Below are 20,618 nucleotides of genomic sequence, written 5' to 3' on the forward strand. Positions count from 1 at the left end.
CCGCGTACCGCAAAAAAAAAAAAAAAAAAGCTGTTAGTTAAGAGCTTCCTAGGAAAGTTTGAGCCTGTTGCTGCTGAAGGAAAAGAAGGTAGAGAGAAGGGATCCAAACGTCTTGCTCTGAAAGGGCCTCACATCCCTTGAGAGGAGCTTCATTTCCTCTTGGGAAATATGTCTTGCATACTTCATCCCGAGAGCTTTGTGAAAGTTCTGAGTGAACCCGGGACTGGTGGGAGTCCAGATGCAGAACTTCAGAGAAGGTTCTGGGGTTTCCTGAGAGGATTAAAAACCAGACGTGGGCTAGGAGAGTTGCTTTTCTCCCTAAGGTTGCATCTCCCTTAGATATTCTCTCCTCATCACCATTCCACTTGCAATTAAAAAAGCCACGTTTGGGCTCCAAGTAAATAGCCCTCACCTGGGTGAACACCTCCAAGCATGTGATGGTCCACAAGCCCATCCTGTCTTCAGTAGCAAGGCTGCCTAGATTACCGTGGAGCAGTTAGGGTTTCTCTTATTACTGCTCACTTTTTACATACCTCACTCCCAAGGACATTTGGGCACTCTTTTTGACAGAGACTAAAAACTTTTAAATTAGCATTTCTCTTGGAGCCGGTACAATTTCTCAAGCTGAGCTGCCTGTGTTTTTTCAGATGTTTATTAAGAACTTGTCCTGCCACGCTCACCAATGAGTAGGGCTGCTCATTGTTGCTCACTTTTGGGGAAAGCCACCATTTCTGTTAAGAAGTCTTACTCCCGTCTAAAGGGATTCAAGTTTTGGCGTCACTTCCTCAAGTCTGAGGAATCAAGATGTTTAGAAAATGTCCGGGTTGGTATGCTTTGAAATCGAGTTTGGCTGGCTAACAAGGAGTGCTGGACGATTTCTTCTGGCATTGTCAACCTCTTCTCTGCAAGCGTGGCTCTGTCAGTTTCGTTTCCATCGGCCTCTCTTTGTTTCATTCATTTACTCATCCAGTTCCCAAATGTACCAGCATCTGCTGTGTAGGTGGGAGGTGCTAAGGTCATTGACAAAGGTTAATTTTGGGTATAGACCCTGCTGTTAAGGAGTTGAGACCCTATGGTGTTTTTGGAAATTCAGAGGATCCTCCCAAGGCCCAAGAAAGACTTGGAGAAGTGGACGTGGCTGTTTGAGGTGGGGCTGGGCGAATGGGAGAGCCCGCTGAAGACAGAGGAAGGGCAAAGAAGAAACGCTTGGCAGGGCACGGAGGTTGCCCAGAGCTGTCCTGTCCCCTACAATGAAACACAGGCCACGTGGAATCTCAGATTTTTCCAGTAGCCATGTTGGAAATTAAGAAAAAGGGAACAGGTGAAATTCATTTTCCTTAATTCGTTTGTTTCCGTTTTTATAACGTATTTGATTTAGCCCAATATATGTGGAATATTATCTTTTGAACATGTAATCAGTTTAAGAAAATCAATGAAAGGCTCCACATTCCTGTATGTATTTTTCATTTCTAGCACATCCTGCCTCGCACTGGCCACATTTCAAGTGCTCCATAGCCACGAGGGGCCACCTAATGGGACAGCTAGATCCAGAGTGTGGGGTTTGTAAAGATGGATGGTGAGAAATGCCTTTGTAAAGGCAGGAAGTTCACGTCCTCCGCTTGCCAATTACCAAAGTCTCCTGAGATTGCTATCAAGAAGTGACTCAAAGCACAATGTTTATATATAATTCCTTACATTTGATTAGGGCTTTAGAGAGGAGAGAGCAGATACTTTCACCCATGCCCCCCATTTGAAGCTCGTAACCTCCTGTGGTGTAGGCAAGGCAACTATTTTAGCTCCCTCTGATGACAAGTGGGATAAGTGACATGACGTGTGTCCCCCAACTCTCCTCATTCCCCAGTGAGGACCTCTGCACCCAGAGCAGGAGCTGGGCTGCCAGTCCCAGGAGACGTGACTGATGGGGAGAGGCTGAGGGGCCGGCTGCTGTGTGCACCTGCAGGGCTACAGGTCACATCTGTCAGGCAGTGGAGGAAGGAGACCGTTCCTAAGAGACTTAAAGAATTCATTAATTAGTAGAATGGGAAGAAGGTGAGGTGAAGGGGGGAGGTGGCAGTCCCTAGGGTCCCAGATAGTCTGGGGACTACTTCGTGTCACTGTGTTTTCCACAATAGGTTGTGTGCCCGCTTACCCCTTCTCATTCCAGGAGTGGGTGCCTGGGCGCTGGGGGGCTGGGTTTTCTGAACATCCTTTGTTTTACAGATGTGGGACTCAAGGCCCAGTGGGGGAGGAGAGGAAGAGACTTTTGCAGGGAAGCTGCCAGATTATTTTGAAGTGCATTGATCGCAGAGCTGAAAGAGGGCAGTCAGCAGCCAGACCACACCTGCGAGGAGGTAGACAGGCTTTTCAGGGGACAGAGTGGCCGAGGGGTCGTGGGAGCTGCCTGCCTGCTACCTTTGAAAACAAGCTTCATCATCTCGCGATGATACCACCCTTTCCTGTTGGATACTAAAAATTCATTCATGACTCTGGCCATTACTATGGGATTTACTTAGGTCCTTAGTCAGGTGTACCTTTCTCGGTGACTGGTCTGCATCCATTTGCTGTATCTTTGGGATGTAATGAGATGTGGAATGTGGTTTTGGGATGTCCTCTGGCAAGCATCACTTCTATCCCCGGCCGGGAATCATGCCCCATCCCGTGTCCTAGATGGCATATCCATGAGCTGCTTCCAAGGGTCTTTCTCTAGAGCAAAGGAATTGAGAATCAAAGGCTCTCCCATTGCCAGAGTCACCTCAGATCTGTCCTTATTTACATGGCTTCTGTGTGACACAGGGATGCCCTCTGGAGAGAATGAGCTTGCGTCCGGTAGAGCCAGGTTCGATCACTCCCTTATTGCTTCCTCCCACCCTGGTCTCTGGCATCCGAAAACCCAGGTGATGTAGACCCGGTGCCCTTGCCATCTCACTGCACATCTTTGGGCAAAGCACTTAACCTCTTTGCGTCTCAGTTTCCCCGTTGCTTAAAGGGCAGTAATAATTCCCACCCCTCCCCTTAAGTTCACAGTGGGGAAGAAATGAAGTTTTATAGTTTAAAATCTTACCTAGTCCATGCTTGGCACGTAGTGAGTATTCAGTAAATACTTGTTCGATTCTGCCTTGTCTAGTCCCTTTCCTAAATTTAGAAAAATAGAAGTGTTTACTTCTCCTTTTATTTGAAATCATTAAAAAATTTCAGAAAAGCCTTGGGAGGGAGCTAGCAGCGGCAGTGCATGCGTCTTCCCGCTGGCAGGCGCTTGTGAACGAGGCCAAGAATCTGGGGGGTTTTTTGCCAGCCGCGCCTGACTCACTCACAAGGGGCCCTGTCTGGCTCAGGGGGAGGCCCGGCTGAAGCACCACATTAGGGCATGTTCCGGGGAAGTGGATTCTCTGAATAACTTGGATGGTTCCCTGGAGTATTTAGGGCAAAAGCCACCTGGAAGACAGAGAGGGTCACCCCCTCGTAGCCCAAACGGTGCCCAGAAAGTCTTATCGCTTGGTAAATGTTTAGCGGGAAAGACCATTATCCTGAAGACCTCGGAGGGTTGTTTTAAATTTTACCCGTTCGGACCTGAGAAGGATACAGGACCGCAGTCTGTGCCTTTCCCTGGGGCTGGCACGAGCCATCTTTGAGTCAGGCCTTGCAAGAACCCTTATTCTTCAGCACGACCTTTCCCCACTTCTGGATCCATTTCTGCTGGACGTCTGCCGTCACCTCTCAGCCTTGGGGAGAACTGGATCCAGCTCACGGCTCCCTCCTCGGAGGCCCTTTTTAAGTAGCTGGTGAGAGTTGTGTTCTCTCCGTGAGGGAAGCTGGTAGAACCAGAGGTCCCTGTGATGCATCCAGTTTTAGAGACAAAAAGAAAGAACCTTGGAGATGGCGTATTTCAGCTTCCTCATCACGTAGGTCCAGAGAGGGTCAGCATCTCACCCAGCTCCCATTTCCCAGTTCTGGGCTTCTCCCATAATTCCTCAACTCTCTTTATCCCTCACCGAAGGGTGGGTGTGCCCTAGAGGGAGTGAAGTCTTAAACTGGGAGAGGTCACATCCGCACACCCAGGTCACCTATGGGAGACGTTCCTGAGGCCGTTCGCTTTCCCAGCACAAATGATCTTGGGGCTCATGCCTCGGGGAACTTTCTGATGATTTTCCCAACATGGGAAACAGTCCACACTCAATAAATAGTCGTAGGACTGAACTGAACCACTCCTTGGTCTAATTAAGGCGCATAACCTTGAAGTCACCGTTGGGACAGGACCACAGTTCCTTTCTTTGTGTCTGAAGGAGTAAGTTATTGCTTCAGGCACCCTTCTGGGCAGGGTGGCCATGTGACATGCCTTCCCTCTTTTTCTCCTTGTCCCCTCCTCCCCCACGCAGACCCTCCTAACCTTGGGTTTTTTTTTTTTCTCTCCCCAGAGTCAGCTTGCACAGGAGGATCAAGCCCACGGCAGAGTCTCCATGGAGGTGTGGAGCCTTGTCACCAACCTCTAACTGCAGAACTGGGATGTGGAGCTGGAAGTGTCTCCTGTTCTGGGCTGTGCTGGTCACAGCCGCGCTCTGCACTGCCAGGCCAGCGCCAACCTTGCCGGAACAAGGTAAGGCGCGGGCTGAGGGGCGGCCTGGGCTCCCGGCCCTCAGCAACAAGGTGGGCTGGGAGAGACGTGATGTGGTCAACTGCGAAGGCTCCATCCCAGGTGGAGCACAGGGCTCCTGGACTGTAGGAGAGGCTCCCAAGGTACCTGGGCTGGTGGGGGCCTGGCTGCAGACACAGCCAACTTCATCAGAGGTTGGGTCGTGAAGGCTGGTGACATCCATCTGCCAGTGGTGACGTGCTCAGGGGGGAGGTTTATGCTTTTCTCCTTCTGAAAAAAGAACTTCTGATTGGGACCCAAGAGCTAGCTCCCTAACCTAGATGATGTGTATAAAATGGGCTTGGGTGGTGCAGTGGGGTGCGAGTGACCTGTGAATTTGGGTTTAGAACTTGGATCGGGCTCCAGGGGATGTGGAGGGTTGTGGGAGCTTCATAAAGACCTCCGGCTTCTAGAAAATTGTTGCAAAGACATATCTTCTATGAGGGTCGGCCATCATGGCCACGTGCCTGCCATTTTGTCTTTCTTGACCATCTCTCACAGGCCCTGTATGGAGGCCTGGTAAGGGGTTTGCTTTGGATATACTGCTGGAGGGATTTCAAAGAGATTGAGAACCAGGGAACATTACGGGGCGTAGGCGGTGGTAGAGCCCTGTAGTTTATTGGGAATTCGGAGGGATTATTAGTAACAGGAAAGACTTGCACCCACTGCTATCGGGATTTTTCCGGACTGGTGAAAATACTTCATGGAAATTACAGGTACAGCACACCTGACAGCTTTCGAAGGTCTTTGAGAACTAATATTTGGGCATTTCTGCTGCCAAAGGGTAGTGTGGCTTGTGACCCAGTGACTGATGACAGAAGCAGAGGAGGTTGGCAGGTGGCGGGTAAAGGGCTCAGGTGTGCACACAACATGGTGGCTGCGTTTAAAGGGCCACCAGTCTCGCTTCCAGGACCTGTGTGAGTGACGAATGAGGAGTGAGGATATTTGTCCTCTTGTAGGGTGATGGAGAAGGAGGGGGGGACGGGTTGCGGGGGGCGCTTTCTAGAAGACGCACTGGCTGGGGCAGGCAGATTCGTGTTATATTCAGAGACAGAACTGAAGGCAAGGCCTGACCTGGAACACGCTGGAGACCCCGAGTGGGAGGGACCGTCTCTGCCCACAGTGACAAGCACAGAGGCAGCTAAACTCAAGGTGGACCGTGTTTAAACCACGCAATGGAGTTATAACACAATGCAGTGGGGATGCTGGGGGAGAGGGACAGCCAACGTCATCTGAGATGGTCCACAGGGCTGGGCAGGGGATTGGGAGGGAAATGAAGGGTGTTCCAGGTGGAGCAGCATGAGTGAGGGTGCTGGGGCAGGATCTATAAGGTGTTCAGAGAACAGCTTACCTGGTGTGTAGGTAGTCGGGGGACGTAATGCCTGGAAAAATTGGATTGAGTTAGCATATGGAAAGCTGTAATGCCCTGCTGAGGAAACTGTACCTAAATGGGTAGATACTGGGAGTCTTGAAAAGCTTTGAGCAGGAAAGTGACACAATCCAGCTTTCAGATTTTCAGGCAGCTGAGTTTGGATGGATGGGAGGAAGAAGTCAGACGGACCTAGGTTTAAATTGTGCTCCACAGGACTTCTCTTAACAGTGGTTAAGAATCCGCCTGCCAGTGCAGGGGACACGGGTTTGAGCCCTGGTCTGGGAAGATCCCACATGCCACGGAGCAACTAAGCCCGTGTGCCACAGCTACTGAGCTTGCGCTCCAGAGCCCGTGAGCCACAACTACTGAGCCCCCGTGCCACAACTACTGAAGCCCGCGCACCTAGAGCCTGTGCTCTGAAACAAGAGAAGCCACCGCAGTGAGAAGCCCACGCACTGCAACGAAGAGTAGCCCCCGCTCGCTGCAACTAGAGAAAGCCCGCGCGCAGCAACGAAGACCCAATGCAGCCATAAATGAATGAATGAATAAATAAATAAATAAAATTTATTTTTTAAAAATTCTAAAAACAAAAAAATCGTGCTCCACCACTTAATAGCTGCATTACTTGGTTTGACCAGTTACTCAAACACACGAAGTCTTAGTTTGCTTATCTTTAAAATGGAGCAGTAATACAGGATTAAGTGAGATAATCCAGATAAAGCACTGACAGGCAAAGCGTTAAGAGTTATTACTGCTGCTACCACTGTTGCCAGAAAGACGAGTTGCTTAAACGGTTGTTCTGAATGTCTAGCTAGAGAAAGGCAGTGAACTACAGTGGAGGATTGTAAAGGAAGGAAAAATAGCAGAGACACTATAGAAATAGAATCTCCGGGTTTAGGATTTCCCTGGTGGCACAATGGTTAAGAATCCGCCTGCCAATGCAGGGGACATGGGTTCGAGCCCTGGTCGATCCCACATGCCCTGAAGCAACTAAGCCCGTGCGCCACAACTACTGAGCCCACGCGCCACAACTGCTGAGCCCACGCACCACAACTACTGAGCCTGCACCCTAGAGCCCGCGAGCCACAGCTACTGAGCCCATGTGCCACGACTACTGAAGCCCATGCGCCTAGAGCCTGTGCTCCGCCACAAGAGAAGCCACCGCAATAAAAGCCCGCGCACCGCAACGAAGAGTAGCCCCTGCTCGCCACAGCAAGAGAAAGCCCGTGCGCAGCAACAAAGACCCTGTGCAGCCAAAAAAATAAATTAAATTAAAAAAAAAAAAACCTACTGGTTTAAGTAGGTTGGATGTCAACTCCGGGTGACTAGAGACACAGACAAGATGCGAGTAAAGGGAGTGAGTCAGAGTGGGAGGTCTGTGAGGAGTAGATAGAGATTTGGGTCAGCCACAGCATAGGTGGCAATGAGGAGGGGTGGATAAGCTTTGGGAATATGAATTTATGGTGGACCCTAAAGTATTGTTTTTAACCTTCTCTAAAACCGTTTTGCAGTCCAGGGATGGAGGGTGGAGAAAATGAATAGTACGCATCTCGGACCTGGGTACTTGTAAGCAGGAAGGGAGTATCCAAGGGTCGAAGCATAAGGAATAGGGGTTGAGGGGGTGATGGTGGTCCTGAAGCTTCTGGCTGTGCATCCAGACTGGGAAAGGAAGCCGGGGCAGTGATGGAGGGTGGAGTCAAGGGTCTGAAAGTCTTGAAAATGACAAAGTCCCGCTCTGTAAACAGGAGGGAGGGGGTAGGAGAGGTGAAGAGGGCTATTAGGAGGCGATGTGGCAGTGAGGAGTGAAGTTACACTGCCATTTTTAAGAAATCAACTTAATTGAGGTATCATTTGCATTCTATAAAATGCACCAATTTTAAGCGTGCAGTTTGATGTGTTTTGATAAATGTAGCATTGTCCCACGTAACCATCAATCAAGATATGAAACATTTTCATCACCCCCCAAACTTGCCTCTGGCCCCTCTGCAGTCAGCCCCCTTTGCAGCACCGGACCCAGGCAACCACGGGTCTACTTTCTGTCACTGTAGGTTAGTTTTGCCTATTCTAGAATTTCACATAATGGAATTATACGGGGAATGTGTATCCATTCACTTGATGGTGGCCATTTGGGTTGCTAACACTTTGGGCTGTTATTACTAAAACTCTTGTGAGCATTCGTGTACAAGTCTCTGGGCACACCTTTTCCCTGGACTGCCTTGGTTTTGATTTTGGCTCCATTTCTTACCGACTGTTGGCTGTTGGGAAAGTTCCTCTCTGACACTCTATAATCTATATTGGTAATGAACATCTGCTTCTAAGGTCATTGTGAATATCAGATGCAAATGCCTGCAAAGCTCTAAGAACCGTGCCTGGACACAGTCAGTGACCCATAAATGGTAGATGTGGGTACCTTTTCCTGGGACCCCACAGGAGACACACCGCGTGGTAAAGGGCTTGTTTCGTGGATGGACTTGGAGTGCCTTAGGACGCAGAAGCGGAAACCCACGAGACTTGGATGGACATCAGGTCCCAGGTCCCCACTTGGTTGAGTCAGTCCCTCTCGTGGTTCAGCCCCTTCTAGATCATCCCTTCTGAGCTTTGTGATAGCAGAACATGGGCCCCACCGTCTTCAGAGACCTGAAGTCCTAAGGGGAAAATCTATCTCCACGCTTTGTAAAGTATAAGGTATCTCACAAATGTAAAGTATTGCCGTGGTCTTGGCCCTGCTGATTATTCAATAACAGTGCTGCTGTTGTCCTCAGAAAAGACTAGACTCTGTATATAAAAGGTTTGCCCAAAAGTTTAAAGCAAATTACCCCAAACCCTGCTCCCACTGACTGAGAGCTTCTGCCCTTTAGAAAGGCTTTGCTGTGTGTGTGTGTGCGTGCGTGTGTGTGTGTGTGTGTGTGTGTGTGTGTGTGTGTGTGTCGGGAGCCCCTCCCCCAGTCTGCAAATGCTCCTCAGGGAGTGGGGAGGGCCTGGAGTTTCTGGCTGTCCTTGGAAAGTTGATTTAATAAGGGTTCCAGGAAAACCAGCCTCCCTCCTTCCTCCCTCTCCTTTCCCTTCTCTAGTTTGGGATCTTAAAGAGGCTGAGCTTGTTTCAGACCAGGCTTTGCGGGGAGGGGGGTGGGGGAGACTGAAGCGGGGTCATGGGCCGGGGAGTAGAATGCCCCTTTAAAAAGAGAAGCACTAGCTTGAAAGACACTTTGAGCTTGAAGAGGCTTGTTTTTGTGTATTTGTCTCTCTTTTAGAATAAGACTTGGAGAAAAGCAAGTGGGTGAATCCAAAACTGCTTACAAGGCCGCTTCTCGTAATTGGGAATGGGGATCCTAACCCCCTTTTCAGCAGTAACCTGGGCTAAAGCCCCCAGACCCCACATGGTGGAGGGCACAGTATGAGCCTTGCCGTCTCAAAATACTTGCCTACATGCTCAGAAACCTGCAACTAATAAACGATTTAATGGCCGGGGTTTTACAGCTCCTCCCACCTACCCAGATTTGAAGGAGTCTGGTGGCCGCTCGAAGAGGGAGAGGTTACACTTAATGGAAAAGCCGCACGATTCCATTTCTGGCTGCAAGCCCCCTGGATGCCAGGCACCACAAAGCAAGGCTTTGTCTTTGTGTTCTGCAGAAACCTGGGCCCGTGGCGGGGAGCTGCAAATGGTGCCAGAGACATCACCCCAGCTTGAAGTCCGGCCCTGGGCCCTGGCCGCCCCTGGCAACCCCCCAGGGGCTCCCGCAGCTGTCTTTGGTCCGAAGGGGTATGCATTTCAGCCTGGCTGCAGGGGGAGCCCCAAACAAGTAGCGGAGGGCATCCCCCTACCAGCCTCGTACAGGCCGAGGTCCTACTGGCTGTGGCCTGGGGGCCAGTGTCCTGTGGACCAGTGTCGGGTGGCTGCCCCGGGGCGGGGAAACGTGCAGGAGCACTCCTCCACCCCACCCCGTCCGCAACATAATTTTTTCTTGTGAAAAGAACCTGTTTACTTCTAATTCACACTGGACGTTGAAGAGGAGTTTCTAACCCCTGGGCCAGAAGGCAGGTGGAATTCCACGGGGCAGAGAGCGATGTGGGGAGACCCACTGGAGAGCAAGGCTGGAGGCTTTCGGGCTGTGGGAATCCGCGCGGCGCGGAGCTACCAGATTTCCCCAGGGCACTCCACTCAGTCCCTCACCCCCTCTCCAGAGGGAGGTAGCTCGGTGCCTTCGGAAGGGTGTGTTTGCAGGCGTTCCTGGAGCTTTGCAGAGGGTGGGTGTAGGGAGAGAATGTGAGGCTGGAGCCGGAGGGCTCACGTGTCCACTTGACCACGCCGGGCAGAGCCACCCCAGGGCCGTGTTCTTGGCGCTGGCTGCTGCATTGCTGCACCATTAGCTTCACTGATTTTCCACTCCGGCTTTGCCGGCCAGCTCCCCGAAGTCAGGGAGGAGGAATTTCTCAGGGAAGAACAAATGGCTGTCCAGAGCCCTGGCCAGGGAGGGGGAAGGGAGGCAGCCCAAACAGAGACGCAGGCCGGGCTGCTGCCCTCGGGTTTCTGTGACGACCTGGGTGGGCAGGAACTGGAGAGAGAGGGTCAGGGATGCCTCTGGGGCCTGTGGCCCCTGCCCGGAGGTGGGTCAGCAGGGCCCGGCCGGGATGCTTGCTCCCGGTCAGCCCAAAACAGTGAGTGATGGCCCGTGTCTGGGGCCGTGAGGGATGGCCCTGGGAGAAGTGAGTTCTGGGGAGTCATTATCCGGGAGGGAGAGGTCCGGGGTCAGAGATCCTGACCGGCAGCTGTGCCCTGTTTTTACAGGGCCTCGATCCTCGGGGGCCGCTGGGGGCTCCAGCTCCCCCTGTAGACGCCACCTTTGCCTCTTCCCTCCCCAAAGCCTGGCAACGAGACAACTGTTTCCCTGCTGACCGGGAAAGTCCAGCTGCTCTGGCACTGCTGGTCTCCCAAATTCAGCTGCCCAGGCCGCCCTGTTCATTCTGGAGAGGAGGCTCATCCACAGACTTACGGCCAGCATTCCCTTCTCTCGGCCCATCCTGTCCACCACCTCCGCCCCCCCAAGCGATTCAGCAGCAAGTTAACTGCTCTACCTGGGCTCTTAAGGCCTGGAATAAATCCCAAACTGCTTCCTCTTAGGAGAAGCAGTCTAGGCCAGGGGGTCCCCAACCCCCGGGCCACGGACTGGCACCGGCCTGTGGCCTGTTAGGAACCGGGCCGCACAGCAGGAGGTGAGCGGGGGTGAGCGGGCGAAGCTCCATCTGTATTTACAGCCGCTCCCCATGGCTCCCGTTACTGCCTGAGCTCCGCCTCCTGTCAGCATATGGTGAGTTGTATAATTACTTCATTATACATTACAATGTAATAATAATAGAAATCAAGTGCACAATAAATGTAATGCGCCTGAATCATCCCGAAACCGTACCCTCCCCCACCCCGGTCCACGGAAAAAGTGTCTTCCACGAAGCCAGTCCCTGGTGCCCAAAAGGTCGGGGACCACTGTTCTAGACTGTGGGCCGCTCCTGAACTTGGGGGCTTGCTCTGACTTACAGCCGCTGATGGCCAAGTCCGGGGGACATTTGCCTGATGGGCTGGTTGTGGCTTGTACCCTGAGTCCCCCCACTCCTGTTCTTGGTTCGCACCGACCCTCCCCTGCCCCCTTGCCAAACGAGGTGCCCACTGCCTTCATTTAAAGGCTCTCTGCTCGGGCTTCCCTGGTGGCGCAGTGGTTGAGAATCCGCCTGCCGATGCAGGGGACATGGGTTCGTGCCCCGGTCTGGGAAGATCCCACATGCCGCGGAGCGGCTAGGCCCGTGAGCCATGGCCGCTGAGCCTGCGCATCCGGAGCCTGTGCTCCGCAACGGGAGAGGCCACAACAGTGAGAGGCCCGCGTACCGCAAAAAAAAAAAAAAAAAAAAAAAAAGGCTCTCTGCTTGCAAACCGGAAACCTCGGGAGAGGGGTTTGTCCAGTCAGTTCCAAGCGCGAGAACCGTTGGCTCGGATGGAGCTTGAAACTCGGTGCTCCTTCCTGAGCCCACGTGTTGTATCGTGGCAAGGCTCCTGGGATGGGTGGTGTAAAAGGAGGTGAATGTTGGTGTGAACGTGGCTGTGTTTCCCAGGCCCTGGATGTGTAGGTGCGTCAAGCCTCAAGTGGGTGACAGGGTCAAGGAGTTTGGCGAAGAGTGAACATTAGTGGTCATGAGCTTGGGCAGGGAAAGAGGTTAAAAACCATGAATGCTGGAGAGTCACATATTTGATCAACAAAGAAAGTTGAACTTAGAGCTTAGCGCCTCCTCTGTTTTCTCCATAGACGAAAACTAGCCCCTGGCTAATGGTCCTTTCACCATTTGTTTACTGATTTAGTTTTCTTCCTTCCTTCCTCCCTCCCTTCCTTTCCTCCCTGTCTCCCATTCATCCATCCATCCATCTGGCCAAATAAGACTTCCTTTTCCCTTGTTTAACACAACATACACATTCATACATAATAACTGTTTATCCTGGTCCCTTAGCTGGAAATGTCCATCCCTATCCTTTCCTGATTTCACTGTTTGTAATTTCTACTCTTAGCTTAAGGAGTAGCTTAAGGGCCACCTCCCTCTTGAAGCCCTCCTCTGTCTCCAAATTAATCACTCCCCACCCCCCGCTTTCTGTGTAATTTTCAATGTGGCACTTACTTTCCTCTACCTTACATTATGGAGGGTTTTTTTTTGTGTTTGTTTTTGTTTGTTTGTTTTTTGCGGTACGCGGGCCTCTCACTGTTGTGGCCTCTCCCGTTGCGGAACACAACACAGGCTCCGGACGTGCAGGCTCAGCGGCCATGGCTCACGGGCCCAGCCGCTCCGCATCATGTGGGATCTTCCCGGACCGGGGCACAGACCCGTGTCCCCTGCATCAGCAGGCGGACTCTCAACCACTGCGCCACCAGGGAAGCCCACATTATGGAGTTTTTAACATATGGCTGTTTCCTCCACTAGAGCAAAGTTGTATGCAGCCAGAAAGCATGTTTTTATTGCTCTTTTAAAACATGGATATTTTGATATGTAATCTGGGTTCATTGTGGAAAATTTAGAAGTTATAGACTTGTAAAGAGAAAAAGAAAAACTCTTATATGCCCATCATCCAAAAATAATCACTGTTATTGGTGAATCTATTTATATAGATTTTTTTCCTGCATGTATACAAACATAACTTTTCAAAGTGGAATTTATATGTTATATACTGGTTTGTAATGTAAGCAGGTACGTCTTGCCATGCAGAGACGTTTCCATCATGCTTAAGTAACTATGTAGTAGTATGGGTGTGCCAAATTTATTTATTTACCCAGTCCTTTCCTGTTGGGCACTTAAGTTATTTTCAATAGTTTGCATTTAAGTGAACATACTTTTACAAATAAAATTTGCCCATGTATCCAAGGATACTTACATTCTAAAAGCTGTGATTACCTAGTACCAAATAGCCCCAGAAAGGTAATACCAGTAAAGGTCTTTAAAAATAATAATAAACACTATTTATTACATTTTCACATTCCACATCCTTTACATATTTTTACCTCTACATTGATCCCATGACCATAGGGTTTTTTTTGTTTTTTTTTTTTGCGGTACGTGAGCCTCTCACTGTTGTGGCCTCTCCCGTTGCGGAGCACAGGCTCTGGACACGCAGGCTCAGCAGCCATGGCTCACGGGCCCAGCCACTCCGCGGCATGTGGGATCCTCCCGGACCGGGGCACGAGCCTGCGTCCCCTGCATCGGCAGGTGGACTGTCAACCACTGCGCAACCAGGGAAGCCCTGGCCATAGGTTTTATTTCCAAAATCAGATGAGGGAACTGAGGTTCAGGGAGTTAAGTAATTTGTCTAAGGTCGTCTAGTTGATAGGCAGTGAAAGTGGGATTCAGGTTCAGGTAGGTCTGACTCCAGTATTTTTTTGTCCAGTGTATTATACTATGTCCCTCTATCAAACTGGGTTTCTTCCCAAAATACAGGCAGACCAACATTTGAATTTAAACACTGCTGGGTCAGTCCCTTTTATCTCACAGGAATTAGGCTTCACCTCCCCTTCTGGGGTGGTATGTGCATGTGTGTGATTGGGGTAAAGGCAGCTGGAGACACTTGCTTGTGCATTTCTTGTGTGACATTCTTCTGCTCTTGGCTGCGAGGTTATGCATCTGTCATAGGTCTATGAGCTGCCCTAATGAAAGTGGTTCCCTAGCTTAGAATAATCAATGGAACGAAAACCCCATTGAGGCTGCCTTTTACACGGTAGCTGAGACCTCCTACTTGGAGAAGGTCTGGGATCAGAGGTCTCTAAAGCATCAGAGGCCACACCTGAGTTTTCCTTGTAGGTCACACTTATTCTAGAATATAGTGGTATTGCCCGGACACAATAAACCACCTGGAATGTTTCTAAAATGGTCCAACAATGTCTCATGGATAGAAATAAACATGTTAGAAGGTTCAGCAAGCCTGGAGCATTAGCATTGTTTTGAGGCTACCAGTAAATATATATTTAAAGTGTGAAGAAAAGCAAAAAAAAAACCCACAAGGGTCCTGAAATTTTGTTTTTCTTAGTGTTTACATCAAACAAATTAATGTTTTAAACAAAAATATATATAATACAATGTAGTTGGGCTAGTCACAAAATAATTACAGGATTTTCAAAATTAATTAATTTGTGGTATACTGTCTGAGGTGTGCCCCAGGAATAGAACACAGATTTATTGCAAGTTTCTTGGTAAATATTTTCTTCCAGTTCTGTCAGTAACTATCTGTGTGCCCTTTTGGGGAAAACACAAAAATTCTCGGAGGCCCCTCTTGACTGGGAGGCTCAGGACATATGGCAACCCTACCCCAGCCTCGCCATGGGTCAGGCCCAGCCCTGGTCAGTGTCGCTCTTACTACACATAGGCAAATACAATAAGTGACTCATCTAAAAAACGTCATCCGGGGCTTCCCTGGTGGCGCAGTGGTTGAGAGTCCGCCTGCCGATGCAGGGGACACGGGTTCGTGCCCCGGTCCGGGAAGATCCCACATGCCGCGGAGCAGCTGGGCCCGTGAGCCATGGCCGCTGAGCCTGCGCGTCCGGAGCCTGTGCTCCGCAGCGGGAGAGGCCACAACAGTGAGAGGCCCGAGTACCGCAAAAAAAAAATAAAAATAAAAATAAAAAACGCCATCCATTGGCAACCTCAAATAAGGATATACAACTCAGGTTATGAGGACATCTGAAGCCACAGGCGAGGTCTTCTTCCCTAAAGTGAAGGGGCAGGTTGACTGTCGTCTGTGGGCTGTGACGTGTGTGCACACGTATATCATGAAGGCAGAGGTGTCATTCGGTCCTTTGTTTACCCCGGCACCTTCGAATAGTGTCTGATACGCGTCAGGCACTCCATGAATACTTTTTGAAGAAATGAATGCATGCATGAATGCACAGCGAGGTAACCGTCCATTTTCTTTTTTGAAAAAGATACCTACAACTAGTAAGGACCTACTGTATAGCACAGGGGACTCTACTCAGTACTCTGTAATGGCCTATCTGGGAAAAGAATGTTAAAAAGAGTGGCTATGTGTATATGTTTAACAGATTCACATCGCTGTACAGCAGAAACTAACACAGCATTGTCAAGCAATTATACTCCCCCCCCAATTTTTTTAAATAATAAAGGAACTAGGGAAAAAAAGATACCTACAATTTCTAGCTTTAAAAAAGGGGAAGATAGAAATGAAATCCTTTTCATTAGGAAGGTAAGGAAAATAGGTGAGAAATAATTATTGCTACCCCACAGTGAGCCCTTTATATCACTTAATGCAGTGGTCCTCAGGTTTTCCCGGCAGGCACATCACCCAGTGGGCTTGTTAAAACCCCTTGCCGGGACTTCCCTGGTGGCGCAGTGGTTAAGAATCTGCCTGCCAGTGCAGGGGACACGGGTTCAAGCCCTGGTCCGGGAAGATCCCACATGCCGCAGAGCAGCTAAGCCCATGCACCACAACTACTGAACCTGCACTCTAGAGCCTGTGAGCCACAACTACTGAGCCTGTGCTCTAGAGCCTGCGAGCCACAACTACTGAGCCCATGCACCACAACTGCTGAGCCTGCGTGCCTAGAGCAAGTGCCCAGCAACAAGCAAAGCCACAGCAGTGAGAAGTCCACACACCCCAATGAAGAATAGGCCCCACTCGCTGCAACTAAAGAAATCCCACACACAGCAACAAAGACCCAACGCAGCCAAAAATAAATAAATTAATTAGTTTTAAAAAAACAACAAAAAAACAAAAAACCTTTGCCACAGTCCACCCCCAGGGCTCTGGATTCTGCAGCGGGGCCCAAGCTGGGTGGTTCTAACAAGTTCCCAGAGGATACTGATACTGTCATCCGGGGACCACACTTTGAGAATTAATTGTCTATAAGGGAGGTGCTGTGTGTCCATTTCACGGTTTAGGAAACTGACACAGAGAGGTCAAACGAACACTTGCCAGGTTAAACAGCTAAAATAAATGGTGTAGCTAGAGTTCGACTCAGGTCTATTTAATATCAGTGCCTACGGCTCTAACCCCTGTACTGGGAGGGGAGGGAGGCGAGGAAGTAGAAGAGGGCTGAGTCCGATGGCCGGGGCTTATTGGAGGAAGGAAGGACCAGGAGTAGAAAGTTGTCTAAAAGCTTGTCTGGAAGGAAGGAGACCCTCTTCCTGGAACTCCCTTCTTCTGTGTCGCTTGGGGCTTTAAGTCAGTTATCACCACCTTTGGAATGTGGATCAGCTCTCCCATCGTTGGAAGGGTCCTTTTGCATTCGGAAATCTCTGCCCCTTTATTATCCAACTTCAGGGTTGACTTTGGGAATTAAGGTTTATTTTCCTTCGGTTTTAGGAATTAGTTTTTAAACCTTAGAAGAGTCAGGTTCTTTGACTAACGTACTGAATGAAGTTCTCCCTTCGGCATCTAAAACTTTCGTCCATGTTATTTGCACTCTAAAGGCTATATTAATGCCTGAAGGGTACGCTTGGAAGAGGCATTTATTCCATAACATATGTCCTTTCCCCACTACCCTCAGACTCGCAGTCCATTTAAAAAATTTATTTGGCTAGTGAGTTCTCATGGAATCTCTCATGAGCATCAAAAAAGGACAGTGGGGCTTCCCTGGTGGCGCAGTGGTTGAGAGTCCGCCTGCCGATGCAGGGGAGATGGGTTCGTGCCCCGGTCTGGGAAGATCCCACATGCCGCGGAGCGGCTGGGCCCATGAGCCATGGCCGCTGAGCCTGCGCGTCCGGAGCCTGTGCTCTGCAGCGGGAGAGGCCACAGCAGTGAGAGGCCCGCGTACCGCAAAAAAAAAAAGACAGTGAAATAAATCCTTCTAGAATACCTGGGCTCCCAGCTTTCTGCCAGTCACAGCCTCTGAGCTACTCCATACCCTCGGCTCTGAGGATTCTTCTGGAACATCTCGGGCCAGAGGGAAAAGATGAAGGGAGACGTGTTGAAGGTGCTGGTGGCCGTAGCTCTGTGGCCAAAACAGAATCCCCTCTTTTTTTTTTTAATATTGACTATATTCTCCGTGCTGTACATTACATCCTTGTGTCTTATTTATTTGTTTGTTTATTTTTATATATTTATTTATTTATTTTTGGCTATGTTGGGTCTTCGTTGCTGCACGTGGGCTTTTCTCCAGTTGCAGCAAGCAGGGCCCGCTCTTCGTTGCGGTGCATGGGCCTCTCATTGCAGTGGCCTCTCTTTGTTGGGGAGCACGGGCTCTAGGCGTGCGGGCTTCAGTAGTTGTGGCACACGGGCTCAGCAGCTGTGGCTCACAGGCTCTAGAGCACAGGCTCAGTAGTTGTGGTGCATGGGCTTAGTTGCTCCGCGTCACATGGCATCCTCCTGGACCAGGGCCCGAACCCGTGTCCCCTGCACTGGCAGGTGGACTCCCAACCACTGTGCCACCAGGGAAGTCCCATGTGTCTTTTTTTTTTTTTTTCGGCCTTACCACATGGTATGTGGGATCTTAGTTCCCCGACCAGGGATCGATCCCGCACCCCCTGCAGTGGGACCACTCGTCTTAACCACTGGACCGCCAGGGGAGTCCCCTCCCCTCTTCTTAAGGAAAATTAACTTGCAGTCTCCTGCCCTCCCTCGTGGCAGAGGGCCGCCTGTGCTGGTGGGGGCCGGAGGGGATGTAGTGAGTGGTACTCAACTCCCAAGGCCCAGCTGAAACGTAGAATGTTGGTTAGAGCTGTTGGAGTTGCCTAGGGCTTGTCCAGTCAGCCTTCGCATCTCACAGTTGAGGACACGGAGGCCAAGAGGGGAGATGATGTGGCCGGGTCACACAGGAGTGGCAGGGCCAGTCATCCCAGTGACTTCCACTCAGATACTCCTTCTGCAGCTCCCAGCCAGTTACAGCCACCTGGGGCTCAAGCAGAGTTTGGTACTGTGTGGTTTTCACAAGGATTTCAAATGAGGCTCTCATCCCTTAGGACACCCGGAATGTGGACATTGCCCAGGGTAGGGATCCTCCCGCAAGAGGCTCATTGTTCAAGATCACCCAGCTTGTCCGAGCACAGGACTCCCCAGTGTAGACATTGGCTCTCCAAGCAGCCTTTGGTCCTGGTTCTCCTACCTGCTCTCTGCCTGAGTGCCATTCCATCTCAGGGAGAAATATCCCCAAACCACGCTCTTTTAGTTTCTGAAAACAGTACTAAATGCTCTACTTTCACGGTGTGTGTGAAGGAGGAGAGAGAGAAGAATGAATACGTGGTAAGTCAGTGGGTCCTCTGGGCCATCACTTTCCTGCCAGTCTGTGGAACAGACCATTGGCCCCAGATTTTTAGGTTTCATGGGTCAAATTTCCTCCCCGATATTTTGGGTTGACAATTTATTTTGCCACGTAAGAACATCTTTAAAAAACCAACACTGTCCACTACTGGTACTTTTTTTTATTGTGATAAAATATATATATTATAAAACTCAACCATTTTTAAGCGTACAGGTCCTTGGCATTAAGTACATTCATGTTGTTGTGCAACCATCACCACTGTCCATCTCCAGAACTTGTCACCTTCCTGACTGAAACTCTACCTGTTAAACATGTAACTCCCCAGTCTTCTCTCCTCCAGCCCCTGGCAACCACCTTTTACACCATTTCCTTTTAAAAGGATGTCTATTGGGACTTCCCTGGCGGTCCAGTGGTTAGGACTCTGCGCTTTCCCCCGCCGAGAGCCGGGGTTTGATCCCTGGTCGGGGAACTGAGGTCCCGCCAGCTGCATGGCGTGGCCAAAAAAATAATTAAAAGGATGTCTATCACCTTTATTCTCCTAATGTAAAAATAAGGGATGTTTCTTTAACATTGAAAAAAATAGGTCACTTTATGAAGAGTCCCTTCCTTTCTCCATTGCAGTGGGTGGTGATCGTCCTTGCACTGGGCCCGGTGACCCAGACCCACCATTGCAGCCACGGTACCAGCCAGGGAGGGAAGGTGGCACAGAGCCGGAGGGGTGCTGATAGCCCTGGTGCGTGTGCTCTCAAGCACCCACTGAGGTTTGGGGAGGGGGACAAAAGGCAAATTCTGAAACAGCTGTGGCCTCGACTAATTCATCAGCAAGTTTAGGGAGCGGCAGCGTTTTCCTACGCAGCTACTGGTGCTTCCTTCCCCAAACCAGCTCGAGGAGCATGGGGGAGGGGAGGCCGAGGCCCTGGGAGGGGGAGGGGTGGGGGGAGAGCCATACATTCTTTTCTTCCAGGAACCTGACCGGACTCTAAGGTCAGCGCCCGGCGGATTGGGAGCTGCAGGGCTACCTCTTGGCTGTCCTCCTTCCCCCACTCTTAATGAGCTTTCCATTACAGAACCCAGACCAGGAAGTGCCTGACAGGTCACAGCTGCAGACACATGGCTGGGAGGCCTGGGCTCTGGGCCAGTGGTGGGAGGGTCTGAGTTCCCCTTCGAGCAGCGGGACCCCTACACACACACACACACACACACGCACGCACGCACACCCCACTTCAGCTAGTTGTCCAGCTTTTCCCTGATGGCTCAGGGGAAGGTGTTCTTACTTCTGTGTTGTCACAGTTGGTGGCCGGTGGTACTTTTGCTTCGAGCTTAGGACGTGATTGTAATAAAGGCAGGAGAAGTCCCCCAGCTGAGGGTCCAGACCCCCTGTGCTTACAGCCCATACAAGTGTCCTTACTGGGCTTGCAGGTCTTTGGGGGAAGTTTTCCATGAATGAACAAGGCTCTCCAGCTTCTTTTCCCAAAATAGGACCCCCCCACCGAACATGGCTCTAGAAGCTTCCCGGGCGCCCAGGGCAGTGGTAAGGCACAGTCTTAATGCTGCCCAAACGATCCCTCTGATTCTATCAAAATACCCGGTTCAAAACATTTTGCGGGGAAGGTCTCGAGGCATGAGCATGGGCTCTGCCAACACACAGGCCTGGGTGGGTGGAGCCCCCTTCAGTTTATCCTCTTCACGGAGGCCAGCTCCTTCCACATACAAGTTTGCTCAGGAAATGTTAATTTACCCTAAACTGTGTCCGACGGGGGCAGTTGTCACACAGGAATTTCTGTCTCCACCGCCAGCTGTGTTGTTGGCTTTCTTCCCTGAATCTGCCAAGGCTGATTCCTCTGGTGCCAAATGTGAGCCGGTGACACAAACTTCTAGGAACCGGGAG

General features: G+C 50.5%; 1 protein-coding gene across 5 annotated transcripts in view; it reads left to right on the forward strand.

Annotated features, from left to right (window-relative positions):
• Positions 1–4,500: 4,500 nt before the first annotated feature.
• Positions 4,501–20,618, forward strand: part of FGFR1 (fibroblast growth factor receptor 1) — a gene marked incomplete at its 5' end in the record, with an annotated part of 40,736 nt that continues 24,618 nt past the window's right edge. For 4 of the 5 annotated variants that reach the window (XM_079726669.1, XM_079726670.1, XM_079726671.1 and 1 more), the window contains one exon: positions 4,501–4,591. In XM_079726669.1, the coding sequence (XP_079582795.1) occupies positions 4,501–4,591 (91 nt within the window). Of the gene's footprint in view, positions 4,609–20,618 lie in introns of all 5 variants that reach the window. The other variant, XM_079726668.1, reaches the window with a different exon arrangement.

This window comes from Hyperoodon ampullatus, assembly GCF_949752795.1.
Source record: "Hyperoodon ampullatus genome assembly, chromosome: 20".
Taxonomy (NCBI): domain Eukaryota; kingdom Metazoa; phylum Chordata; class Mammalia; order Artiodactyla; family Ziphiidae; genus Hyperoodon; species Hyperoodon ampullatus.